Source organism: Branchiostoma belcheri, unplaced genomic scaffold, assembly GCF_001625305.1.
Source record: "Branchiostoma belcheri isolate BF01 breed outbred unplaced genomic scaffold, Haploidv18h27 scaffold41, whole genome shotgun sequence".
NCBI classification, from domain to species: domain Eukaryota; kingdom Metazoa; phylum Chordata; class Leptocardii; order Amphioxiformes; family Branchiostomatidae; genus Branchiostoma; species Branchiostoma belcheri.
In genome coordinates, this window is record NW_017804032.1 from 2,472,898 (window position 1) to 2,497,032 (window position 24,135).

General features: G+C 41.6%; 2 protein-coding genes across 2 annotated transcripts; both read right to left on the minus strand.

Moving 5' to 3' along the window:
* Window positions 1–180: 180 nt before the first annotated feature.
* LOC109477898 (filamin-C-like) lies at window positions 181–17,290 on the minus strand. Its single transcript, XM_019779359.1, has 20 exons — window positions 17,219–17,290; window positions 15,313–15,607; window positions 14,290–14,425; window positions 13,293–13,430; window positions 11,140–11,316; window positions 10,679–10,860; window positions 9,576–9,681; window positions 9,082–9,258; window positions 8,104–8,220; window positions 7,633–7,852; window positions 6,975–7,087; window positions 6,634–6,759; window positions 5,975–6,208; window positions 5,303–5,548; window positions 4,557–4,583; window positions 4,016–4,126; window positions 3,411–3,596; window positions 2,823–2,972; window positions 2,299–2,466; window positions 181–1,621 (listed from the first exon to the last, which is right to left on the minus strand). Exons 2-20 carry the CDS (start codon window positions 15,574–15,576, stop codon window positions 1,254–1,256), a joined length of 3,246 nt encoding a protein of 1,081 aa, XP_019634918.1. The 5' UTR covers window positions 15,577–15,607; window positions 17,219–17,290; the 3' UTR covers window positions 181–1,253.
* A 1,576-nt stretch (window positions 17,291–18,866) lies between these two features.
* On the minus strand, window positions 18,867–24,133 carry LOC109477916. The gene is made up of 4 exons (XM_019779381.1): window positions 23,664–24,133; window positions 21,844–22,014; window positions 21,102–21,275; window positions 18,867–20,658 (listed from the first exon to the last, which is right to left on the minus strand). Exons 1-4 carry the CDS (start codon window positions 23,734–23,736, stop codon window positions 19,316–19,318), a joined length of 1,761 nt encoding a protein of 586 aa, XP_019634940.1. The 5' UTR covers window positions 23,737–24,133; the 3' UTR covers window positions 18,867–19,315.
* Between the last annotated feature and the right edge of the window lie 2 nt (window positions 24,134–24,135).

Below are 24,135 nucleotides of genomic sequence, written 5' to 3' on the forward strand. Positions count from 1 at the left end.
ACACACACACACACACACACACACACACACACACACACAACACACATACACACAATTGAATGTAAACAACACACAATGAAAAGTCCAACACGTCTTTTTTTTCAAATATAGAATAGTTGTATAATGAATATTTGTAATAAGAGATACATGTAGAAAGTGACATATTCAGAGCAACCAACCATACCCACCCTATAAGAACTAGTGAGATGTCTTTTAATATAAATCCTTAAAATCCGGTCCTATTTCAAACCCATTACCTTTATTCCCTTACAAAATGCACGTATTACAAGTAAGCCTGATATGTTCTTTTTGGTTCTTGTAGCCATATTATGTCCTTTTTAAAACACCACTTCTATGAAATAAGCTGCAACCAAAACATTAAAAAAAATAAACGTCGCAAAGAGTCCACGAAGGATCAAAATGGTCGGAACCAAAATGTCTGTTGCAGTTGGCGTATAAACTAGACGCTCTTACAACAATACTTTCTTTTGTTGCCAGTTTTTATGCATGCCGAATGGTTTATACTAGTCCAGGCATCGTGATCATTCATGCTCCACTCCTTTGACAAGTTTACAGCCAGCATTTTATCAATAGGTACCTCTAGACTAAAATGCAATACATATCGTATTCTACTGCGTAAATACAAACCCTCATAGGGCCTATGGCACTTGCGTTGCTTATCAAGCATAAAAGTTAAACAAAGTCAAATAACATGGTTAACTATTTTTAAGGCAGTAGAAAATTAATGAACCAAATGATAAACTAATCACTGATACTCAGGTTCGTCTATGAAACAGATAATTATAACACAAAAAGGCACGAACGAAGTACATATAAGTACTTTGAATAAGGAAAGTTTACAACAAAGGATCACTAGTGTTTTTATATCCGCATAGCTACAGAGCAGCTACTTTTTAAAGCTAAAACAAATGTTCCCTTTAAAACATAATCCACCGCAACCATCTATAGAAGCTACTGGCATGTTGTTACGGTTGTTGGTTGCTTTCTTTTACATTGAACGCTCATGGCATCTAGGTATCATTCACTTGAACTTGTCTTGATTTTCCAGCTGATATAAGGATTTTAGAAACATCGTTTTTTGAAACACATTATCCATAAATAGAAACAAACTGTTCTGATGCTTTTCAGGTATGAGACCGGCCTTTTTGTCTCCTTTTTCCCCAATGGCCATGGCAAATTTGTCAAATGTTTTATCAAAAAGGCTCATTAAAATATGCATCTGAGCTGGTCTTCTAGTAGTATGTGGATATGGCTCTGTCACGTTCTATCCTCCTACCATAGATACTCTCCTTCTCCTTGTAGTTGCCAGGCAACGCGTACCCATAATTCGGGTACCTGACGGTCTTGCTGCGCTGTGAGGCTCTGCGGGACGACGGCGTGCGCATCACGGGTTGGCTGTAGTAGTAGTCTCCGCCGCCGTTCCGCTCGTACATGACGTCTTCATCGTCGTCGATCCTGACGTAGAACGGGCTGCCCGGCACGTGCTGCTTGTCCCACGTGACGTCGATGTGGTACTCTCCCGGTTCCCTCGGCTCGTACTCCACGGCGATGGTGCGGTTACCGCTGTCCTTGATGGGAGTCATCCGCACATTGAACCCTCCTGAAATGACGAAATTTTCACATGTCATTTGACAGCAATGGTATAACTTAGCTTTTCTTACGTAAAAATCTAGCGGCCATTTCCCAGATCACACAAAGGTTTAACAATTGCTGACCATGGAGGTTTTAACGATATCCTATTGATGACAAATCTTTTCCCGTACCCCTGAACGTAGCTTCTATCATGATCTTGCAGGACTTCATACCCTCCTGAAATATTGAAGTTTTCACATGTCAATTAACAGCAATGGTATAACTTTTCTTACGTAAAAATCTGGCTGCCAGATCACACAAAGGTTTAACAATTGCTGATCATGGAGGTGCTAACGATAGCCTATTGATGACAAATCTTTACCCGCACCCCTAAACGTAGCTTCTATCATGATCTTACAGGACGTATTACCCCCCTGAAATGTTGAAGTTTTCAAATGTTATTTAACAGCAATGTTATAGCTTTTCTTACGTACAAATCCGGTGGCCATTTCCCATGGTCAGATCTCACCAAGGTTTAACAATCGCTGGCCTTGGAACCTTAAAGATAGTCTGCTCATGACAAATCTTTACCCATACCCCTGAGCATCGCCTGGTAGTGAGTCTTATCCCCTCAAAGAGGTTTGTGACCGCACCATAATAGAACAGGTCAAGCTGCACTCAAGCATGAAGATGAAGATATCTGACCTTTCGGTCCATGAACCCTGACTTGTAGCTTTCCGTTCCCAGCGCCCTTTGTCTCACAGACGAAGTTTCCCCTGTACCCGTTAATATTGCCGCTCTCCAGACCTGGCCCGAAGCAGCGCACTTTACCCGGGTCAACTGGCCCAACGACATTGAAGTTAAAGGGACTCCCTGTAAAAGTAATATTGATAGGTGCACGTTAAATTTGCACGACAAATGCGCATGGACACAAGAAATATGTGGGAATTGTGTGTGTTGTTATGTCTACAAGATTGGTCGAACAGGGGTGATATCCCATTAATTTACCATATAGAGAACCATATAAAAAGTTCTGGTGGCATAATGGCATAGAATTTTCTACCTAAAGCTATCCCATGTAAAAGTAGTTAGAGCTGAAAAGTTTTGTCGTTAAAAAACGCGCTAAGTAAAATGGGACAAATAACTAATTTAAAAGCTACAATATATAATAGCTGGATATGGAAACCAAGTGTCTCGGACAGTGTCCTGGGGATGAGATTAATACTGACCTTTGACCTGTTTGTCGTCATACTTGACGTCCATCCTGTGCTTGCCCTCCTCCCTGGGAATGACCTCTAAGTTGTAGGTGCCGTTCCCGTTGTCGAGCATGTTGACCTTGGCCTTCTGAGAAGGTCCCTTACAGCGAGCAGACAGAATCCCTGAAAAAAGTAATTAAACGAACCATCTTTACTCATTGATTACAAGGAGGTTCCCTGGTCCTCCTAGGTGTCTAAGCCAGATTTTGGTGACCCCAGACCTCTATGAAACCATGGTGTCTACAAGTCATGACGTTTTAAGAGGCGTTGAAAATCTCTCTTGTAAAAGGGCCTTATTTGCCTAGATAACAACTGATGCAACGTAACCCGTTTACAAACTCATTATGCAACCCTCGTCAAGGAAAACAGCTGTCAAGGAGGTCATGTAACAAAAACACCTATTAAAGCAGTTAGCGCTAACAGATATAGAAGTGACTAATGGCTTTCGCACTCTGGGACAGACAAACCCAGTCACACAAACACACACAAACACGCACACAGTTGACAAACCAAAAACAATACTTCCATTTTTTCATGGAGCCATTAAAACGTCTGTCTTACCTCCTTGCCCAGCGGATCTTAGATCAGCGGTTAGGTACGCGGCTTCCCCGACCAGTACAGGGTCCCTGTCCAACCCGCCCAGCTCGACTTTGGACGCGTCGCGTCTCTCCCCACCCTCCACCTGTACTTTGTACGGAGAGCCCTCTAGCGGACGTCCGGACCAGGCCACGTCCAGGTCATGCACACCTATAACCCATGGGTGCAAAAAATCATATTTCTCTCATTAAAAATTCACAGCTTCGTACGAATGAAGTTCAGAGGTGTGTCGTAGCCCTATTGTCATAATATTATGTTTAACATAACATAACATAACATAACGTGACTTTTAATAGCAAAAGTAGACTTGCGTACCTCGTTGAATCTGAAGTACCATGCTAATTAACATCAGAATCATACATATTACATGATTAACACAACAGAGATCTGTGTTTTTACATTTAAAGCAATAACAGCATTAAACAACAGGTAACAATTATCAATAAAAGATTAAAGACATGAAACAAATTGTTGTCATGAACTTTTAAAAATACGATAATTTATAATACACCAAACGTGTCTACTGTATCGATATGAAGCTGGGTTACATCTGGAAGGTGATTACTGACCTGGGACCTTAGGTGTGTACCTGGCCTTGTACATGTCACCTTGGCCGTCCAGGGGCTGTAGGTATACGTCAACCGGACCTTCTGGACCGGTCACACTACAGGCCGGGGTACCTGGTTACAACACGTTATAGCATGTGTGAAATGTGTTACCGGTAGCATGCACAATCAATAGAATGCATTCTATACTGAATTCTGTAGATATATTAACATCACATCACATGTTAGATTCATTGATCCCAGAATGAATAATTGCATTGGTCTTTCACAATGTTTGAAAAGCCAAAACTATATCACAGTTATGTTTGTTATAGGACTCCAAAAAGCCGGGAAGATATATAACATATGTGTCTTGTATACATCAGTTCGTTTGAGCCATGCTAACTTTAACACAGATTGAATCATTCAGATAGACACTGCAATTTAAAACATTGTTGAAGCATAGTCCGGAAAAGACGTCTAGGTGAAACAGTGTTAGTTAAGGGATGAGAACAAAGATTGTTAGATCACAGCAAACAGGAGTCAAGAATCCAAACATTCCCACCTCTCCCATCTGTGCTGTAGCCATCACCTTAACATGAAAATAAAACACGATTAAGTTAAATTTTGATGATTTCCCCATCAAATCAGGCTAACAATATATCACCCAAGAAACGTTCAAAACCAAGCAATAAATCACTATGAACTGACACCAAGGTTGAAAATAAGTTTAAAGACTGCTTATGGATATCTTGAATCATTCTACAAGTGTTAGACATAGAGGATAGTTTGAATGTGTCACACCATCAAAAAGCATCAAGATTGAGTCCTCATCGTCATCTGCGACGCGAGACTCTGATTATCGCGAGACATCGCGAGAGTTGCCAAAGGCAGCATGTGTAAAGAAAACATTGCTCTCACCAGACTAAAAATCACAAGCATTGCAACCAAATCAAGCATTCAGTATTCAACGATAAGAAAAAAAAATCGAACCTGTGCCTACATCTGTGGCGAAGTCTTTGAGTGAGGGGAAAATGGACAATGTTAGGGTGATATTTATGTATTGGCTCTTCTTTATAGAGTGCAAAGTAGATTCCAAATGACACCAGCAATGGATCTATACCAAGTCTACAACTTACAAGTAGTTCTTGTATGAAATAATCGCACAAGCATGCACGGTGGTGCCTTTCTATCTAAGTGTATTCCTTTACTGCGTGTGGCTCTAGATAAACCATCACCGAAAAGCAGAGGTTGCGATCTTGTATGGTGCAGACCTACTGTAGCTAGCAAAAAGCAAACAGTTGTTCTAACCTCCGCCAGCATTTGTCCCGTCGATGGTAAACTCCGCGGTCTCGTCCACGATGGCCCGCTGGAGGCCCGTGCCTTTCAGGATGACTTCGTATGACTGTTTGGCCGGGCTGTACGACTGCGTGGGCGGGCTGTACGACTGCGAGACCGGGCTGGGCGGTGTTGGCGCCCTCCCACGGTTGTAATACGCGTCACAGTAGATAGGGGCCAGGTCGGCGCCATTCCACTCCAGGTTGATGGGGTGCCTCCCTATAGAACAGATACAGTGCAAGATATAGAGTTAAAGTATATAATCTTCGTGACTTTATAACATGACAATCTCAGTCACGAGAGTGTATATATTTTCATTTTGGCTGTGAACATACACCGCATATAGTATTTAAGGACTTTCAGATGAAAGACAACGCTGCGATACGTGTAACAAATCTTGCACACGTGACCTTGCAGAAACAAGGATCTTTCTATTAGAACACCACCTGAGAACACACCTTTCAGCAAATATTGGCACACCCGTATGTGGTAAAGGGTGGACATTTGATTTGGAAAAATAAGTGTCATTTTTTATAATAGTGTAAGCTTAGTATTCTCCTTATTGTATATCCGACTCACTCTAATGATCGATTCTGTTTAGAATAACCGGAGCAAGAATTAACTATATAAGCTACATTTTTGTACCTTCCATCCTTGGTGTGAACTGGAAGGCGTTGTCCTGGTCGAAGTCCGTGGGCACGGACGATCCAACAGGGTCAGTGACCTTCGTCCCCAGACGACCCGACCCGGCCTTGGAGGTGTCCAGACTGACCTTGACCGGCTCGTCCACGGGCCAGGTGAAGGACCTGTCCGCCCCCACGGGAGGGTGCAGGCAGGTGATGGAGTCTGGGTCCACCACGGTGAAGGAGAACGGGCTGCCTGCAAACACAACAGACATCGTCAGAAAATGATAACATGGAAGATAAATCCAATATCAGAATACAAGTATTAATTGCCTTGTTGCGAATGCTATGCATGAAAAATGTACGCGTACAACTGCCGAACGTTTTATGACAGAAATACTAGGTCAAGCAGTACTGTGTTATAGGGAAGTATTATGTAACAGTTGAAAATCTGTTTCTGACTAAAGTACCATGGAGTTAAAAGATCGGAACCTTGTGTCTCTACCTCCATGACTAAACTTACTAGGTACAAACATCACGATTGCCGATGCTTCGTTGAACAGTAGCTACAAATAAAACGTATGTCTGGACCCTGCTATGAGTTAGATATAATTTATTTCAAACTTTCGATATATCAATGGATCTAAAGATCTATGCAAAAATCACTCTACTACGACTTACCCTCTGCCTCTTTCCCGTAATATTTAATGGACGTGTCGAACCGGCCGGTTTCCGTGGGCACGAACCTCACGTTGGCGGTGGTGTCGGCGTCCTTTTCCAGCGATGCCAGAGCTCTGGTTGTTGGGCCTGGAGTAGACAAAGATTATGCGCATACTTACTTTAGAATATATGATGACTATTGTTGTTGCTGCACGACAAAGTGGAATATGGCAAGCAGATAGCTAAGGGCTGCTGTCAATTTCATATAAAATACCACAAAACCACTGACGGCGAAAGGACATAGAGAAACATGGGGTGGTCGAACACAACTAATAATGTTCATAAAGTTCCTCCTTACTCACCAAGAATCTGCACGTCCATCTCTTTCATGTTCATGGTGTCCTCAGTCCTGATCGGGAACTCAGCATGGCGGTTCTTAAAGGCAGTGTGAAGCTTTTCTCCATGTGCATAACAGCTGGAAGAAACGTCCAACAATGACTGCATGCCTAATTATAATGAGGGAAATACATGTAGCTTCCCCTTTTTCTAATGGAAAGAGACGTCCAACATTGACTGCATGCATAATTCTGTTAACTTCCTAAAACCCACAAAGTTTGGAAAAGGTGGGATATTACGTCTTCCATGGTTTACAGAAGAGAAGTCAAACGCTTCAGACATAGTTTTAGACATAGCTATAGTTTTAGACAGCTACCATTCATCATGTAGAATTTAGCTATCTTATACTCTGTTCCAATAATGCTCTTTTTATGTTTGTAATTTGCAATTAGCCTCCGGGCATGAATTTGCAATAAACTTCATAATGAAAGAAATGGCTTCCCCTTTTTCTAATGGAAAGAGACGTCCAACAATGATTGCTTGCCTATTGAGAGAAATGTCTTCCACTTTTTAAAAGGAATCCAAGGTACTGGATGTAGGTAAACAGTCAAATTAATCCAGTTTAAACTGGTCGTTTTCTACAGGTTGTGTTGGCCCATGCGAAGTAGTGTGATCATTATTTACCGGTCGTTGACTGCAGGAGCGGCAGACTGTTGGTAGTGGGCTGACTGCCGGCGCTGCTGGTACACCACTGGCGGTGGAGTCGGGGCACGGTAGACCACTGGTGGAGGTGTGGGAGCCCGGTACACCACCGGTGGAGGTGTAGGTGCCCTGTAGACGACCGGTGGAGGTGTAGGGGCGCGGTACACCGGTGTAGGTGGTCGGTAAACAGGCTGGTCTTCAACTATATCAAAGAGATATACACCATGAATAATCGATCTACATGATCGATCAGGTATTCAATTCAAAAAATTTTGTCCAAATATTTTTTGGAATGGCCAAAATTGGTTGATATAATCCGTGATCCATTTGATGTTGAGTTCGGTGTATGTTGTTGTCAGGGGGATTACATCACTAAATCCTAACTAGTTAAGACGTAATCGTTTGAAAACTGTTAGTTATTAGTAGTAGAATGATAATTATAATACGACGTACCAACGGAGTAGCGTGGCTGTTCTACCTCCACCTCTTGGTACACCGTGGTTTTAGAAGGGACGTAGATGAAGTGTTCGATGTCAGCCGAATCTTGGATACGTACGAAGAATGGGCTTCCTTTGAGAAAAAGTCAATATACATGAGCATGTGTCTGTTAATCGAATATTACTAACATGCATACACTAAGCTTTCTAATAGACGTTGCCTAAATAATCTTTAAGTTTCTGTTTGTATTAAATCAAAGTATAACAGTATTCTTAAACTTACATGTAGTTGATTGTCATACCATGCCATTTTGCTATTGGAAAATATTACTCTGTTACAGAATCCCTTTCCCACTCCCCAAACGAATAAAACGACGATAGATGTAAACTATAGTTCGAAATACAAGAGCGTGTATGCATGCTTTATATTTTGGATTAATCAACAAGTTAGAGAAAATGTACTTGTCAAGAAGTAAAAGCGTGCATTTCGTCAAGAGTCAACTAAATATCGATAGAACACAGTCACACGTACTTGCTTGACGTCCTTGCATTTTTGCTTTTTGTACACCAGAATTGGAATAAATGATAAGAACTTAATGACTACTGAGATAAGATCAGTTAAATATCTGTGTTGGGTAAGCTTCTCGCTGTAATTTCAGCCAATGTCGTGAAAAAAAAATACAGCATGCAGAACATTTATCAACGCAAGGCGGACAACCTCTTAGACTAACACGACAAATGAAGTTAAGGTGATGGCTGGTTTGACAAGGCCATGCTTTTTAATGTAGCAGATGCGGTATGTACTTCTGCCATGAAAAAATCTTGTATTTTACATAGTATCAAATGTCCTTTCAGACTATGGCATAAGTTGCATATCTGCGAAGTTGACAAGCTGTTGCCTTCAATATATATAAAACCCTTCTGTGCAACATGCGTGTCGTTCAGCCAAGACTAGTTGTTCTCCAAACATACTAGGTTTCTAGCTAGTACCTACCCCTGACAGGCTGCCCGTCATAATACACATCGATTCTGTAGGTTCCCGCCTCCTTGGGTAGAAAGGTGACCTCGAACACGCCTGGTTCCCTCTCCCCGACCACTTGGTACGGCACCGGGTGCTCGTTGTTAGTGATCGTGATGTCAAAGTCACCGCCGCCGGCACGGGTCGCATCGACTAGTAAAACAATTAGTATAGTATTACGTTAATACAAATGTACGATTTGACCTGTATCGTTGTAGTGTAATCGTATTGAATAGGACTCACTGCTATTTGTTTTGCTGGTCGCAAGGTCGAATATAATGGGGCTATCCTCTTCAGGGTAACGCCCATTCTTGTCTTTGTTGAACTGCTAGCCTAGTATGAATGGTTAACTCATTATTCTAAACTTATCATGCCACGAGTGCTGCTTGATCTTTGCCATAATGAGGGCCAAAGAATGTTAAAGGGGTATGTGAAACGTTGTGATTATTAAGAAGGCGGGTGGTACATACCTAAGAATCCGGCTGGGCGATCAACAACAGCCCCATGGATGGCCGTGACGATAACCTCTCTCTTGGGTGGCTCCAGAACTCGGGACTCTGTGACGGTATAGGTGGCCTGTGGAGAAAACATAGCAGGATTCAATCTAAACTCCATCTTCAGTACGTAGTACAGTCATGTGTCAACATCACATACAGAAGTTATAGTACTAAACAAGAACAGAAGTTGTATTGATAATGTGACGGAAAATTATACTGGTCAGACCAAGGACATTATGTGGTCAGACAGGCAGCCAAGGCTGATGACGGCTCCCAACAGAGACAGCAATACGAACATGCTTAGTGAATACAGCCTGTATGTAAACAAAACTACCTGTATGTTTTGATTTAGTATCTAGCTATTAGCATTTGGTAATTGGACCTACATACCTAAGGCACATTTATACACAGTACAATGCAGAACAGGGTGTTACACCACATGAGATGAACTATGAGGAAACTTCAGATACATGTATGCATATCTCGACATATATGCAGTTCTGGAAAGGTCAGAAACCTACCACAGGGTGTCCATATCGGTCCCTCATGGTGCCGACGTCCCAAGACTCAAATGGTCAAAACTATCGCTGCTTATCAAGGGCGTATGTAGGTATGTAACGCGCCCAACTCCAAATATGGTCATGTACGTCATTAAGTTTGGCTGAACCTTGTTAAACCTGCTTCTCGCGTGTGTTTGTAGTGTGTCACAAATATTCGTACAGGCTATTACTCCAATTAATGAGTTAAAGATAGACAACAGGCATCTATATATTCATGTTAGGTCAATTTTGTATAATCAGACAACAGTCATCCTTATCTGTATGTTACGTCAATTTGTCTTCCATTGATACATGTAGAATATGTTTGAGATTATTATGAAGTATAACAGTTTGCCGTATTGTATTTGTATGTATTTTGAAAAGGCAAACAACTTACATAAAACAAAATAATGTGCAGGATGAGACAGAAAGATGCAGGGGCTGTACAGGGCTCTCCTCCGTATGTGATCCATCAAGCGAGGACACAGCATATTCACTAGTATTGGTTTGTCATTGAAGTGAATAGGAGCTTCTTACCGGTGCGTCATGATGGTCATGATGATGGTGATCATGGTCATGATCGTGGTGATGATGGTCATGGTCATGGTCATGGTGATCATGGTCATGGTCATGATCATGATGATGGTGTGAAGAGACTGAGTGGGACTCCTCTGCTTCAATCAGATCAGGCTCGCTAATGTGACAGTTGAATGGGCTTCCTGCGAGTAAAGAAAATACGTTCCACTCTGTAATAGAGGTTATACATAGACCATACATGGCGCATCAGTACCAGGTGTGTTGTTTTCAACAGCATAGCTCAGCTTTGCGTTGAATACGAAAACATGATACATTGTACAATATGAATCTAAGGAAACTGCTGACACAGGCAGTTTACCATATAAGAATACATACAACCTCACAGTAAAAATCAGCAGATATTTGAACCAGCCACATCTTGCTCAATATTTGAAATACGTTTTTAAGTAGAATCTTCTTACCTCTGACTTCGTCATTGTTGAACTCGACCTCGACCTTGTGGTTGCCGGTGGTGTCCGGGGAGAACGACACGTTGTAGTTGTGGGGACCCACGTCTTCTATCTTACTGCGCACGCGCCGCCCGTCCGGCCCAGTGACGTGGACGGTCAGGTCTCCATTTCCAGCCTTGGCCGTGTTGACTGGGGAGGGGGGGAAGGGGGCAAAAGTAAAGAACGTGTTTCCTCTCGATGACGTTCGATGGCGTTATGGGTTTTCTTTTGTATGAATGATATATTATGTAAGTAATTCCTTATGTATTGCAAGATTATAATGGTTAAATAAGAGACAATCTGAACCATGACTACCAAAGCCATCACTAATTATATGTAACGTAAGGCACATACGAACAAGGAAAGATGTGAGTGAACCCTCACATTATGCGATAACATGACAATGCGTTAAGAAACAATTATTTCACACTATCTTAGACCCTGCAGAGAACACAAAGAAGAAAGTATAATCCTCACCAAGGTCAGTCTGAGTACCTCTAGTTTCAAATCGCCTCCCTTTTGATGTGTGGATCATTATCTATTTCTCTGTAGTCACATTACAAACCTCATGGGAGACTAGTCCTTTAAAGAATGTTCCTTATGGTCCCCGGGAGTCCTATTTCGTGATTGTCGTGGGAAAATGTTTGTTTACTTTGCCCCAGGGAAACATTTACGCAGTTCATCTTCACCAATAATGGCTATCTTGAGTACATACGCAATGAAGCTACTCAAACAAGATTAGGTATCAGTTTTTCTACCATACGTAATGGCTATATAATTTGCCAATAAAAATCCTATGAAAATCGCCATCATATGATAATTATATTAAAGATTACAACATGTCTTCTTAAAGTTTTCAGCCGCCAGAACTAAAAAAAAGTAAACGGTCTCTGCACTGTAATTAGTTGAACTTGGAGAAAAACTGTATTTGTAACATTTTTGCTGCACTTTCTCATTGTTTTACATCCTCCTAATCTCTAGATAGATACCGAATGTTTACAGTTCGCGTCTAGAATGCATCAGGCTGTAGACAATGTTTATAAAACACAGATCAGGAGACACTGCCTGAGGGTCTATTCTCGCCCTGTTACCTTCGACAACACTGATCTTTGTCGATCAGCAGCTCAACTATGACCCCCAAGGTGAGATGAACTTATGACACAGACTAGAAGTTTCCGATTGAATGAATACTTAACGATGGGGAGGGTAAAAGAGATTAAAAGCCTAAGCGTTTGTCTTGTGATCAGCCAATAATCTATATTCTAAGTAAGCTTCATGTGCCAACAGAAATATTTTATTTGTGTCAACATGTAGGCACAAAATTTGTACAAAATTTGTTGTTTACAAAAAAATACAAGACAGAACATAGGAAGTATATGCAGACACAGGTGTTTTTGAAAGGTGAGAATTCGTACTGTGATGACTAGAATACGTGTCCGCGAAGCCGTTGGTGCCAAGGGTTGTACTACCTTATACTACTCACCAGGAAAATGTGGATAGGAATAGCGCAGCTCTTATAAGAACACACAATACAATAGTTAGCACTAGGAAATGTTACAGTGTCAGTGAAAACCTCCCATTACTTAATATTTTAAAAACTGTTATCCCTGCCCTAGTGTAACTGTCAATTTATGAACAAGTAATTTCAATGCTAGCTGTACCGTATTGAGTAGTTTAGTGAGATCAACTTGACTGGCAGTGTGTTAAGTGTACAATGTAATATTCAGGCGCCGGTCGTGGCGTTGCTATTGTGAACTAGTGCGAGATTCATGCCCCATCATTCTAGGAAACCACAAACATTCATCATCACCCAATTACCTTGATTGCGGGACACAGCGATGGGATTGGGGTCATTAATTATTCACATATCATGGCCAGTTTTGATAATGTACAGCGGGAGTTTCTTGGACCTTTGTTCTGACTGGTCCAGAAATATTGCCAGATGGAAAATGTATCTCGAACACATCCAATTCTGACAAATAATACAGACGTTACACCAAGTCATTTAAGTAGACAAATTAGCTTAATATGGATTATCACGTGTAAAGTGATTGGATATTACAAACAGATTCTTAATGTAATATGAAACATGTTTCTATCGTATCTAATGATTCTTCTAGGCTTACCTGAAAACTTGACGAGTTTGCCTAAGATGTCGTCGTGCAGGTCATTGACCTCCACTTGCGTTGGGTCGTACACTTCACACGTGAAGGGGCTGTTGGGAATGTGGCTTCCCTCGTGCTTCACAGATACAGTCCATGGCCCTGAGAATGGATACAAATCAATTATGTTAGCCTTTGTATTGATAAAAGCCCAATCAAACATTCATGCACAATTTTGGGTTGTCACGGTATAAAGCAAGCGTAAAAAAGACTAAGTGATTTCAGTAAAAAAAACTTCAGAACTGCAAAAAATCCCTCGGCATACAAACCATAATGTTTTACCATAACATAGTTCAAACACAATCACTTTTACATGCCGTCCATTGAAAGAAGCCATTTTAACTCAATGTTGTTTTACTTGACCACCACCTACCACTATACACACTTGGATTGCTTCTGCTACGAGTTAGGCGGCGCCGCAGACGATAGCCTCCACCACAAAGAGAGCAGCGTGTGGAATGGTTATTGTTATATTCTAAGTCAAGGTCTTGTCTACACACTTAAGTGCACCACATGCCTCAATCTACAGATGTCACCAGGCCTACGTTCAAGTACTTAGTGTTGCTAACATGCACATCGTGCATTGTTGCAGATGAGAAAATTCAACAACGGATACCTCTAATGTGCATATAATTGAGTGCGTGGCCATTTGGCCACGAAATGACACAATTTTAGGTTTAGGTTCTTAAGTATAATTGTCATGCTGATACGTATGGAGCCAGGGGACTATTGCAGCCCTTACTTTCACACGAGGCAACTTATCCACTCGTAAAATGAGGCCAGTGACCTCCAGGTTGCATAACAATGAATGACCATAAAGGTGCTTCATACATACTGTGAAACTACATAGATGCCTGACGAGCTAGCGTGTGCAACCAGACTTGTTGATCTATGCTGACATTACGAGCACATGCTATCTCCTATGCACCATGCTAACTCCATATATATGCACAAAGCTTACCTATGTTGTCAGGGGTGTAGTTGCCGATGATCTGGCCATCCCTCTCCTTCCTCAGGTCCAGAGGCTTGGCGGTGGTGTCGTACGGACCCTGCGCCTCTACAGTGAAGTAGTCCCCCACCATGCCATAGGGTAACACCTGCCAAAACACATCGGAATTACTTATGGTGTCACGGAATACTGCAATGGTTTCGCCACTATCAAAAGTGCAATTTTGATAGTAGAATATGTGCTATCAAAAAAATAATAATATTCAGAAAAAGTCCTTTAATTAGATGCCAAAAAAACGAGTACGTAGGTCGAAACTAACAATGTCACTTAAATGACTTTTTATAAATTTTATAAACTCTGTACTTCTATGTTGAAACATGTGGGTAATTTTATTGATTTTTGCTACATGTATGAAATGTGTATGGGAATGAATGGAGACTGATAACACAGCAGTAATTACCCAAATTACCAAAATCTGCATGTCTGAGCTACTGGATCCCTGTATAGTGTACAACGTGACATGTTGAGGGTCTAATACTCAGGAATGTTACAGCCACACCTGTGGGTGTGACCCCGTATTCTTCCACTACAATACTGACGTTTCACGTAAGCTTATTATCTATTGTATCCGTACCTCAACAACCCTTTACACTACTTTTAGGTTAGGACAACTCGATGTTGTTGTAAATCGGAAAGTCAGCCGTCTTTTGACATCATATCTTTCCTTTCAGAATGTCAAAGCGCTCAGACATTTTGAAGATCATAGAATAGACGATAGAATACTCAGCTATGATAGTGTGAACTTTGACACCGGAAGAAAAACATCTTCGAATGACCCCTTCTTGATACAAATGTATCATGGCGTGCCTTTAATGCTGTTTGAGCACATGCATTTAATTTCTACAGATTTGGTTATCTAGGGCTTTTGTCTTAAAGTAAGTAGATGATTAACAGGCAGATTGATATGTGCATTTCTGTCAGTGTAAACTTTGGTAGAAGTCCTTGGTAGAAGGAAATACAAAATGGCGGACTGACCTTCACAGAAGCCGGTCCGTTGACGCGGGCTTGGTTCACGCCATCTCCGGACACAAACGGGACATTCGGCCTGGAGTCCCGCCGGACACTGTCCCCGTTGCTGTAACCGTTACTCATGCTCCCCCGGTGTGAACTATCCGTGAAAAACCCTGCTTTGGTCGGGCCGGGATCATACGAGGTGTCAGAGTAGCTCCCAACCTTGACCCTGCTGTCATCATTGGGATCTTTCAGGTAATACTCTCCCACCACCGCGGTTGAAGACATGTCTGACTCTGGCCCTCAACAAGTTATATACCTAGCAGTGAGTAGGGGAGGAGTGGCAGTGTTTTATCTCACAGCATCTTTGCAAAGGCTTAGAGCGAATAAATGCAGCTAGAGACGCGCTTCTTTACGCGTTACAGCTTTGCCCAGAAATGAGGTACATGACAGATATGTATACTAAGTGCAGTTTCTTGTTTCATCTTACGAAAACTTTCTTTGTAAGCTCATTCACCAAGTAATAGCACTTACACAAGTTAAAGATGGAAAACATTTAAAGATATTTCCGTTGTAGCTTTTATTAAATATTTTATTCGATGTAAACTTGGTATATGTTATCATTTCGAAATCTCAATATTCAAATGAGATTACTTAATCCCACTACGACACCTGAAACATTCTGTCCAATTAGTTACACTTTTATCGGTATAATTGCTAGTAAATGGTATATATATAATTTTGATTGTGTACTCAGTTACCCCAGCTCTAGTATCTAAATATGCATTTATTGTAAAAAGCAACAAGAACATGCCACTAATCCAGGAGGGGCACGTTGATCGGACACACCCCATATAATTATTGTCTCTTCGCTGGATTGAGAACTATCTGGAGGTCTGATGTGCTTTCCATGTGGTAATGAGTTCTTGTCTGATCCAAAATGCAGGGGGCCTAAGCATCACAAATATGTGGTTCTAGAGTCTGTTTTTATTGTTTATCTTATATATCACAACTGATAGGTTACGCTAGCAACGCCCTTGAATACCTCCTTTGGGTGTAGTCAAATTCTTGAACGTGCGCAGACCATGATATTACAGTAGCGTTTGTCAAAGTTCATCGGTTGACCGGTCCAACCACTTGGTCAGGGAAAAGTACTAACCTTCAAGACATTATAACCTCTCTGGTCAAACTAGCGTCTTAATCGTAAGACGAAATTATTGAAATAAATCATACGAATTCTAGTTGACCTTATGACAACTTAACAGCAACATCTAATGCATAACATCGACTATTTCGTGACGAAGTCGCCTAAGGGATAAGCTAAAGGGATATAATTGACTTGTCCCTCCTTGCGGAGCAAGGCTTTAAATGTCTTCAACCTTTATCGAGAGACATAAAGCCTAAGCGAGGCCGAGGTCAGTTAGAATACCGTTAATCTGATGATTAGGCGGATTTTGGTGTGAACGTTTTATCATGACAAAGTAATTATGCACAGAAACACTGTTTTAAGTATGAAGATACTCCCCCCATGTTGCCAACGCTTAACGTCATGTTCGCGCCCTTTTCCTAATTGGAGAACACCAGCATTCTTCATGATTCTGTGTACCAAAATGCCAAAACTAGATACTTTGGGCACCTGTGTGAAATATGCAAGCTGTTGTGCACGATGCGATGCCTATCTAACTGTTCAATATCTGGGTGAGAATAACACAGTATCAACTACACCATCGTGAATGGGAAGACGCCCAGGGTCGGTCAAGTGGAAAGACAAACAGTAAGAATATTTCAAAGATCCCTCCGTATTGTAGATTCCCACGCTTGGCTAGCAGTTGCCTACGAGCGTTAGATAGCAGTAGGTAGTACTAGACAAAGCAGAGGAGAGGAAGGACGCGGATACAGTGCAACGCTTGATAAAAACTGGCGGACTTACCTGTGCCGGTGTGCCCAGAACTACACTAAAGGGTACATGAAATATTTATGTGGGAGGCAGATTACTGAGTCCTTGGGGGAAGGTTCAGGTAATGTTGTGGGGATCATTGTAGATTTGCCAATTGCATTTGATATCGAATGCCCATTACACCAGGAGCTTGTCATAGGTACTTACATTTCTTATCTCTAAAATCAATGACGATTCTATAGCTATGAAAATCAAGAAAGCATGGAGTAAAGAATGATTCAGCCTCCTGTAAGATGAAATGACATTTCCCCAAAATCTTTTGTTCCCTTTCCTTGTCACACCCAGGCCTTTTGCACAATCGACTAAACACGTGAGGTCAAATGTCTTTCGGGTATTTACAACATCATCGTTTTTTATGTATTGTCAACATTGGGTTTGTGCCATCCGTGTTTAAGTATTGTATGTTAATCCCGTAAGCTAGACGCTACAAGTGTTAAAATCGTGGTTTGTTGACTAAGACAAACCCTTCTGTCTAGCTGATGTAGTATGAGTCACGTAAACCTGTTCCATACATACGTCAGACATCCGAAGGTCATCCTGTGCATATTTTTGTCTCCATTGTTTCAACAGTCTTATCTCGTCATCTTCGTAAAGCATGTTTTGGTTTTTTCTAAGGGTAATTTTACCGAAGAGAGACAAAGGAATGCATGAAGGGATGAGCAGTCCTAATACACCATGATCAAATTTCACCATGCCTGCCTTATGAACAAGTGGAAGGAACTAGAGGAAACATAAACATCCTTCTACAATCTTTCTGATACTACAGTATCACAGTGTACGAGCCTACACCTGTGCATTCAACCATCAAGTACACTTAGGCCTGTCGTACGTTTTCGCCAAGGGGTAGACTTTTGTCTTTTTGTGTATAAACCATCCCCACATAGCTCTACAATTGGCAGCTATTTTGACAGGCTCTGCTGTAATCACTAGAAGAACTAGTTTTTCTACTCGTGAGCCGTTTCGGGTCGTTTCGCCTCAATAGCTCGTTGTCTCATAGGAAGTGACCTCTGTGCAACATTATGCAATAATGTATATACAAGTCTTCTTTGTTAGTTAACAAGTAGTACTATGACACATTGAACACATATGCATTTTCAATTCAACATTTTCATCGCCGGGGAAATTTAAGTGTTTAAAGTTGCCTTCTCTCCAGGTGGGATCTACTTTTTGACCCGAGCCATTCACCCATAAAACTGGGAGCATCGTCATGTCAGGGACAACAAGGCAGCTGTGGGAGGGGAGCTGTGGGAGGGGGGTACATACATGTACACACACACAAAGGGTAAAGGTCACCTAGCAGCTAAGTTAGAATAAGAAATAATGAAAAACTGTGAAAAAAAACAAGACTTGATTCACGTTATAAATCATTGACACGTTTGGGTCTATAGCGTAGGATCATCCATATTTGAATTGACATGATCATTATGCCATTTGACTTTAAATATATGAATGAGCACTTTTTTATGTAAAAAAAAGTAGTAGATAAGAAAGTGGATGATATTTACAGCTGGTAAAAAGAATAGACGTACATTTATGTCATAAATGCAACGGTTTACCCTCCATCTCTATCTAATCACTGAGTTTTTGCGTCCAATATCCCGACATGATGATGATGATGTTAGTAAACATTTGTTGTTTCATCATCAGTTCCTGAGAGCAGCATTAGAGGGTATGTAAGTAGCTAATATACAGATGACTTAATTCTATGTTTGAAGATACTACTTTGCCAATAAAAGCTATGAACGTTGCTACTCGTAGCAATAATTAGTACTAGTATATACCTATTTACAATTCGTTATAACTAGCTTCATGGTTAGACACAACAACAAAAAATATATAAACAATCTTCTGTAAAATTGCCCAGTTCATGTTTTTTTCCAATCGGTCAAACACTTCAACGCACCAAAACAGTTAGTAAACATACAATATCAAATTACACTTCAATCCAACACAATCGATTGTCAAAACTGTACGGTATAAAACATTAGTTCACACTTATTCATCATACAAACACAACTATGTATATGATACCTGAGAAGTATGTAAATGACTAGTAGATGTAGCTAACTCTCACCATTTTATACTTTCCACTCTGACCAGACTAACCTTGCCCTTCTCAACATCTGAGGGAAACGGGAGCCCTTCAACGCTTTTACTGAGTGGTTTCATAGACGAAAGGGACCGTGCCGGAGTTGGTAGGGCATTCTTGTCGGTTTTTCTTATCACTGGACTACTTTTGTTCTTCTTAGATTTCCTCTTCTTTGGAAAGCACAATGTAGTCTTCTCCTTAACTTCATGTTTCTCATTTCCTTGATGTTTATTTTCTTCGATGGACTTTTGTACATTTGAATCGTTTGGCGTGCTTATTTTCTCATTCTCATCTTTATCCTGAGCTTTCAACTTCGTTGTTTCCTCTTCCTGAGGAACGTTTGCTACTTCCTCATTTTCCACAAAGCTTACTCTCTGCATCTTCTTTGAAGGAGATTTAGCACCGTGGTCATCTGTGTTGTTTTGGGGACTTGATGTTGGAGGGATCTCCTCTTCTGTTTTCTTTCCCAGGAATACGAATCCTTGTGTGTTTCTGTTAGGAGTAATGTCTGGTTGTGACTGGCTTAGTCTGTTGTTTAATTTTGTATCATGAAAATCACTGATCATCCCTTGAGAGCTCATTCGTCGGTCTGGTTTGACGTTACTGTCATCGTGGTTTAAGTCATATGAACTTCTGTTCCCTCTTAAACTCTTGCGCAGCACACCTGCTACAAACCGGGGCTTTGTGTCTTCTTTGTTGTTGTCAGGCGCCATCTTGGATGCCATATTTGGGTCAGCTTGCCCTTTGACCTCATCGGCAACATGGCTCGGCTCATTCGAACCACTTGGTACCCTATCGTCGGATTCAGAGGTTTCTGTAGTAGGTTGCAAGGGTGCTTGACGCTCCCTCTTGGACTCTCGTTTTACAATCGCCCTGTACTTCCTCGTGATGAACGATTGGTGGCGCTTCAAGTTGGCACTCACGTCAGCCTTTTGTTCCGCCTCGATGGTTGGAGTGATCGGCTTGTTCTCCTTGCCTGACGAGCTTGAATCAGAACTTGACGGCGACCACAGACCAGTGTTAACCCAGTGGTCGATTTCTTCGTACGACGGCCCTTCGGGTGGCCTGTCGTCCCCTTCGCCTTCCTTTGGCGGGAAACCGGCCACGGGACCTGAAGCATCCTGGTTGGGAGATTTTGAGAAGAGTTTTGACATCAGTCCTGGTTTCCTCCTTTCCGAGAGTTCGACTTTGAACGGGCTGCCTGGTACATGGTCGTCGGTCCACTTGATGTTGATGTAGTAGTCTCCGGCAGAGGGCGGCTGGAAGGACACAGCCACGGGACAGTTTGGGCCGTCCAACGCTGTCGTCATAACCGGCACATTTCCTGACAAAATACACCAGGCAATCAAAGAAGGCAGACTTCACCCCATACTCACATTGCTTTGCGCCAATTAGAAACAAAGCAGATGCCATGGTGGTGTATTGCAACTCTAGATCTACATTACATGTGTAATCGTAGACACACAGACAAGCTAGAACAATACGCCTCTCCCTTAGGATGAAGTAAATTATCTTCTATGTCAGATAGAAATGCAACATCATCATTTTCTGGAATGTACTGAAATCTGATGCATAAACTTTCTATAATGAAATCAGTTTTGGTCTAGGGTGTCATATTACATTGATTTATATATCAAACAATCTTTCTAACAGAATTTCAGAGTTGAAAGTTGGACCCAGGACGTTGAAAACAGTCTTGGTTTAAGATGTCATTACATTTCACTTTTAAAACAATCCTTCTAACAGAATTGCTAATCTGAAGACTACCTGCAGGTCCCAGCACGTTGACCATGAGCACACCAGTGCCGGCATCTACCGTCTCACACACGACGCTCCCCCGGTACGTGTCCAGGTCCCCGTGCTGCAGCCCCGGGCCGAACACCCGTACCCGGGCGGCGTCAGGGTAGTACGGGCTCCGCACGTCGATAAGGGCCGGGTCCCCTTTGAGTAGAGACAACAGCACTGGTTGTAGATTATCATAAGCTTCATAACTTCAGATTTTAGCAAATCACGTGAAAATATACCTTAGTGGAGACAAAACAAGATATTTCCTATACTTAAGCGTCACTGTAACTTTGAAGTTTAGATTAATTCAAACACTCGCATATCAAAGGACACTGTTACCATGCCATACATAGTTTTAACTCATTCCAAATTTCTTCTTTAATGTCACATTCTAGCATAGTATTCAACCGCCAAACGTGGAATGCTAGTACGAGAGCTCAAAATGTCTAAAACTACCACGTGTAAGATATGACATTTGATGGAAAAAACAATGTAATACTTTTGTCGTGAAAGAGGGCTTGGATTTCCCAGAAGTCGACGGAGCCACATTTAAGGGAATGAGCATATTGGCCTACAGGTAAATTGACACATTTTAAGATATAAAAATGGTGGCATCAAGCGCCATGAGTGGCTTCTCAGTATCCCCATAACAAGGCCTGGCTCCCATTAACTACTAACAGCCAATACCTGGCCTGTACGTATTCCTTGTAACGGCCAACATTACCTAGAGAGTATCCGTTGACCAGAATGTTGACGAAGTGAGCCCCTAGACGCTTGGGGATAAAGGAAAACCGTAGAATCTTGCCGTTCCCAACACTGCGGTACTGAACGGCAGGCTCGCCCTTGTACAAGATTTCCACCGTTACTGGAACGCCTGCGATGGACGCTGTATCAACTGTATCATAACAACAACGATAAGAGCGATAACAACATGATTTGGCTGTTCAACTTAGTTAGAAATTGTCGATGAAGGTTAAACATCCAGGTAATAAGATACGCCAAAAAGCAGTTTCTCGAGCTCAAGCAACTGGATTATGATTTTGGAAACGGTCAGACGTTTCAGCTAGCATCCACTAGCTTTCGTCACTAGCTTTCGTCAGTGACTGAAATCATAATCCAGTCGCTTGAGTAACTGCATTTTTGGTAAGCTAGCAATGCAAATATGTATGAATGTAGGTGTATATACTTACACAATGAACGTAAATCCCTAGTAGCGCGAAATGTACGTGACTGTTCCTACGTTTCTTCACTACCATACTACCACATTGTACCAACAATGAAAACCAAGAGACCCTCGATACTATTACATCGATTCTCGATGAAACAGACTCCGACCTCTTCACCTCCAAGTGCTTCAAAACAGCGTTTGAAGTTTCTACCAGATTTGCCGAATACCGATAGTCGGCCTCTTATTTGGACAGTTTGGGTTTACAAGGGCTGTCCTTGGATATGCTTCGACGCCGTCCTATATTGTTTTACATCTGATTTTGTCTTTGAATACATTTATGGCATTGAAACCACACCAGGTGTAACTGATAGGGTATGCAAAAGGTCGCCATGCCACTTGGGCACATTTAGGAGAAATTCTTACCCATACAAATAAATAACAGTCTTGCCTTCCAAGCAACAGTTCAAGACCTATTTTTGTACTATATAAGGTAAAATGGTAGGTGATTCATCTTCAATTTCACGAGAGAAAAGTGGAAAAGTGTTATTTTTCGGGACTATTTCTATATCGTAATAACAGACCTCATAATCCAGATGTAAAGCGTAATTGTTTTCGAAAGAACAGCTTGTCCGATACTTCAGACCGTAAGCATGTTTGATCCGGAGTCCTGTAGATGTCGGTAACGTTTAATGTAGATCCTTTTCGGATGTGGAGAGGACTTTTCATCACTACCAGTTGACATCGTATCTCAAGTACCTCGTTCAAAATCCACTCGAAATAGCTTAAAACGGTTAGACCGAGAAAATGAAAAAAAAATTAAAAGGGTCTCAAACATGTCGTAAGCAAAGTAGTAGACAAAGTACTTTTCACATACATGTAGCCGATTGGACTGATTATCAACATGCAAAACAAATGAGGTCAAACTGGTACAAAAGGTGTTGTCCTGACCCGTTCATAAACCCATCAATCATGGCTACCATTTTGCCAGATTCTGACCTTTGACCCTAATCCATAATATGCACATCTGCACCTGTCTGCTCTGTCGTCTGACAACCCATTGCTACACAAGTGACATTTCAAACTATCGCCCAATTCTAAAACGATCATCGTAATTTGCAGTTGTAGTTGAAAGGTGTGTTTAAAGACCACTGTTTGTCTTAATATATCCTATTAGCAAATGTTTACACGGTGACGTAATATAGAACTTGAAGTAAATATCACAGAACGCAAAATTGACTGCCTCCTTTCCAAAATGTAGCCTTTCTAAAAAAAGTACCTTAGCTCAATAGTTGATCTACATAAACTGTACTTTTATCACTTTAGGTAAACTATCAAACCTATCAAGCAAAATAAAAACAGACCACCACACCCCTTACCTAAAACAGCTGTTTCCACAAGCACATACGCCCTCTTCGGAATGCGGACCGACACCTCACGATCTGCTGCCATGCTGAGGCTAGTACCAGAAATTCCCGCCTTCTAGTCAAAGATGGTCGCCTCTTTTATCACATTAAAGTCCGCTGTACCATTGTAAAGATGTAAAGCGTAGCCGATGGTGTTGCGCTGACATCCCACGAGGTTGTGGCTCGATGTTGTCTTCGCGTAATTTCACCCCAGAAGCCGGCTTAAACAAGGGGTCGGGGACACAGGTATTGCACAATCTAGATAACAAGACGACTCACTTGCAGTTACTCATCGTACCACACAAGACGCCCAGAGTCTTTCTTAAAGACGGTGGGCGAAGTGTTCAGTCGGTCAGGATAAGACGAAGCCTCAGATAAAAACTGGCAGGTAAGATCTGGAAAGTTCTTGGAAGTCGGGAATCAGCGTTTATGTAAACACGTGCCT

Excerpts from the sequence above, each read along its gene's own strand:
- LOC109477898 (XM_019779359.1), bottom strand. The coding sequence starts at position 15,576 with ATGTCTTCAACCGCGGTGGTGGGAGAGTATTACCTGAAAGATCCCAAT. Across the intron at positions 6,209-6,633 it reads TTACGGGAAAGAGGCAGAGG|GCAGCCCGTTCTCCTTCACC; the intron begins GTAAGTCGTAGT and ends TTGTGTTTGCAG. Across the intron at positions 1,622-2,298 it reads CAGGGTTCATGGACCGAAAG|GAGGGTTCAATGTGCGGATG; the intron begins GTCAGATATCTT and ends TCGTCATTTCAG.
- LOC109477916 (XM_019779381.1), bottom strand. The coding sequence starts at position 23,736 with ATGGCAGCAGATCGTGAGGTGTCGGTCCGCATTCCGAAGAGGGCGTAT. Across the intron at positions 21,276-21,843 it reads GGTCAACGGATACTCTCTAG|GGGACCCGGCCCTTATCGAC; the intron begins GTAATGTTGGCC and ends CTCTACTCAAAG. Across the intron at positions 20,659-21,101 it reads CAACGTGCTGGGACCTGCAG|GAAATGTGCCGGTTATGACG; the intron begins GTAGTCTTCAGA and ends GTATTTTGTCAG.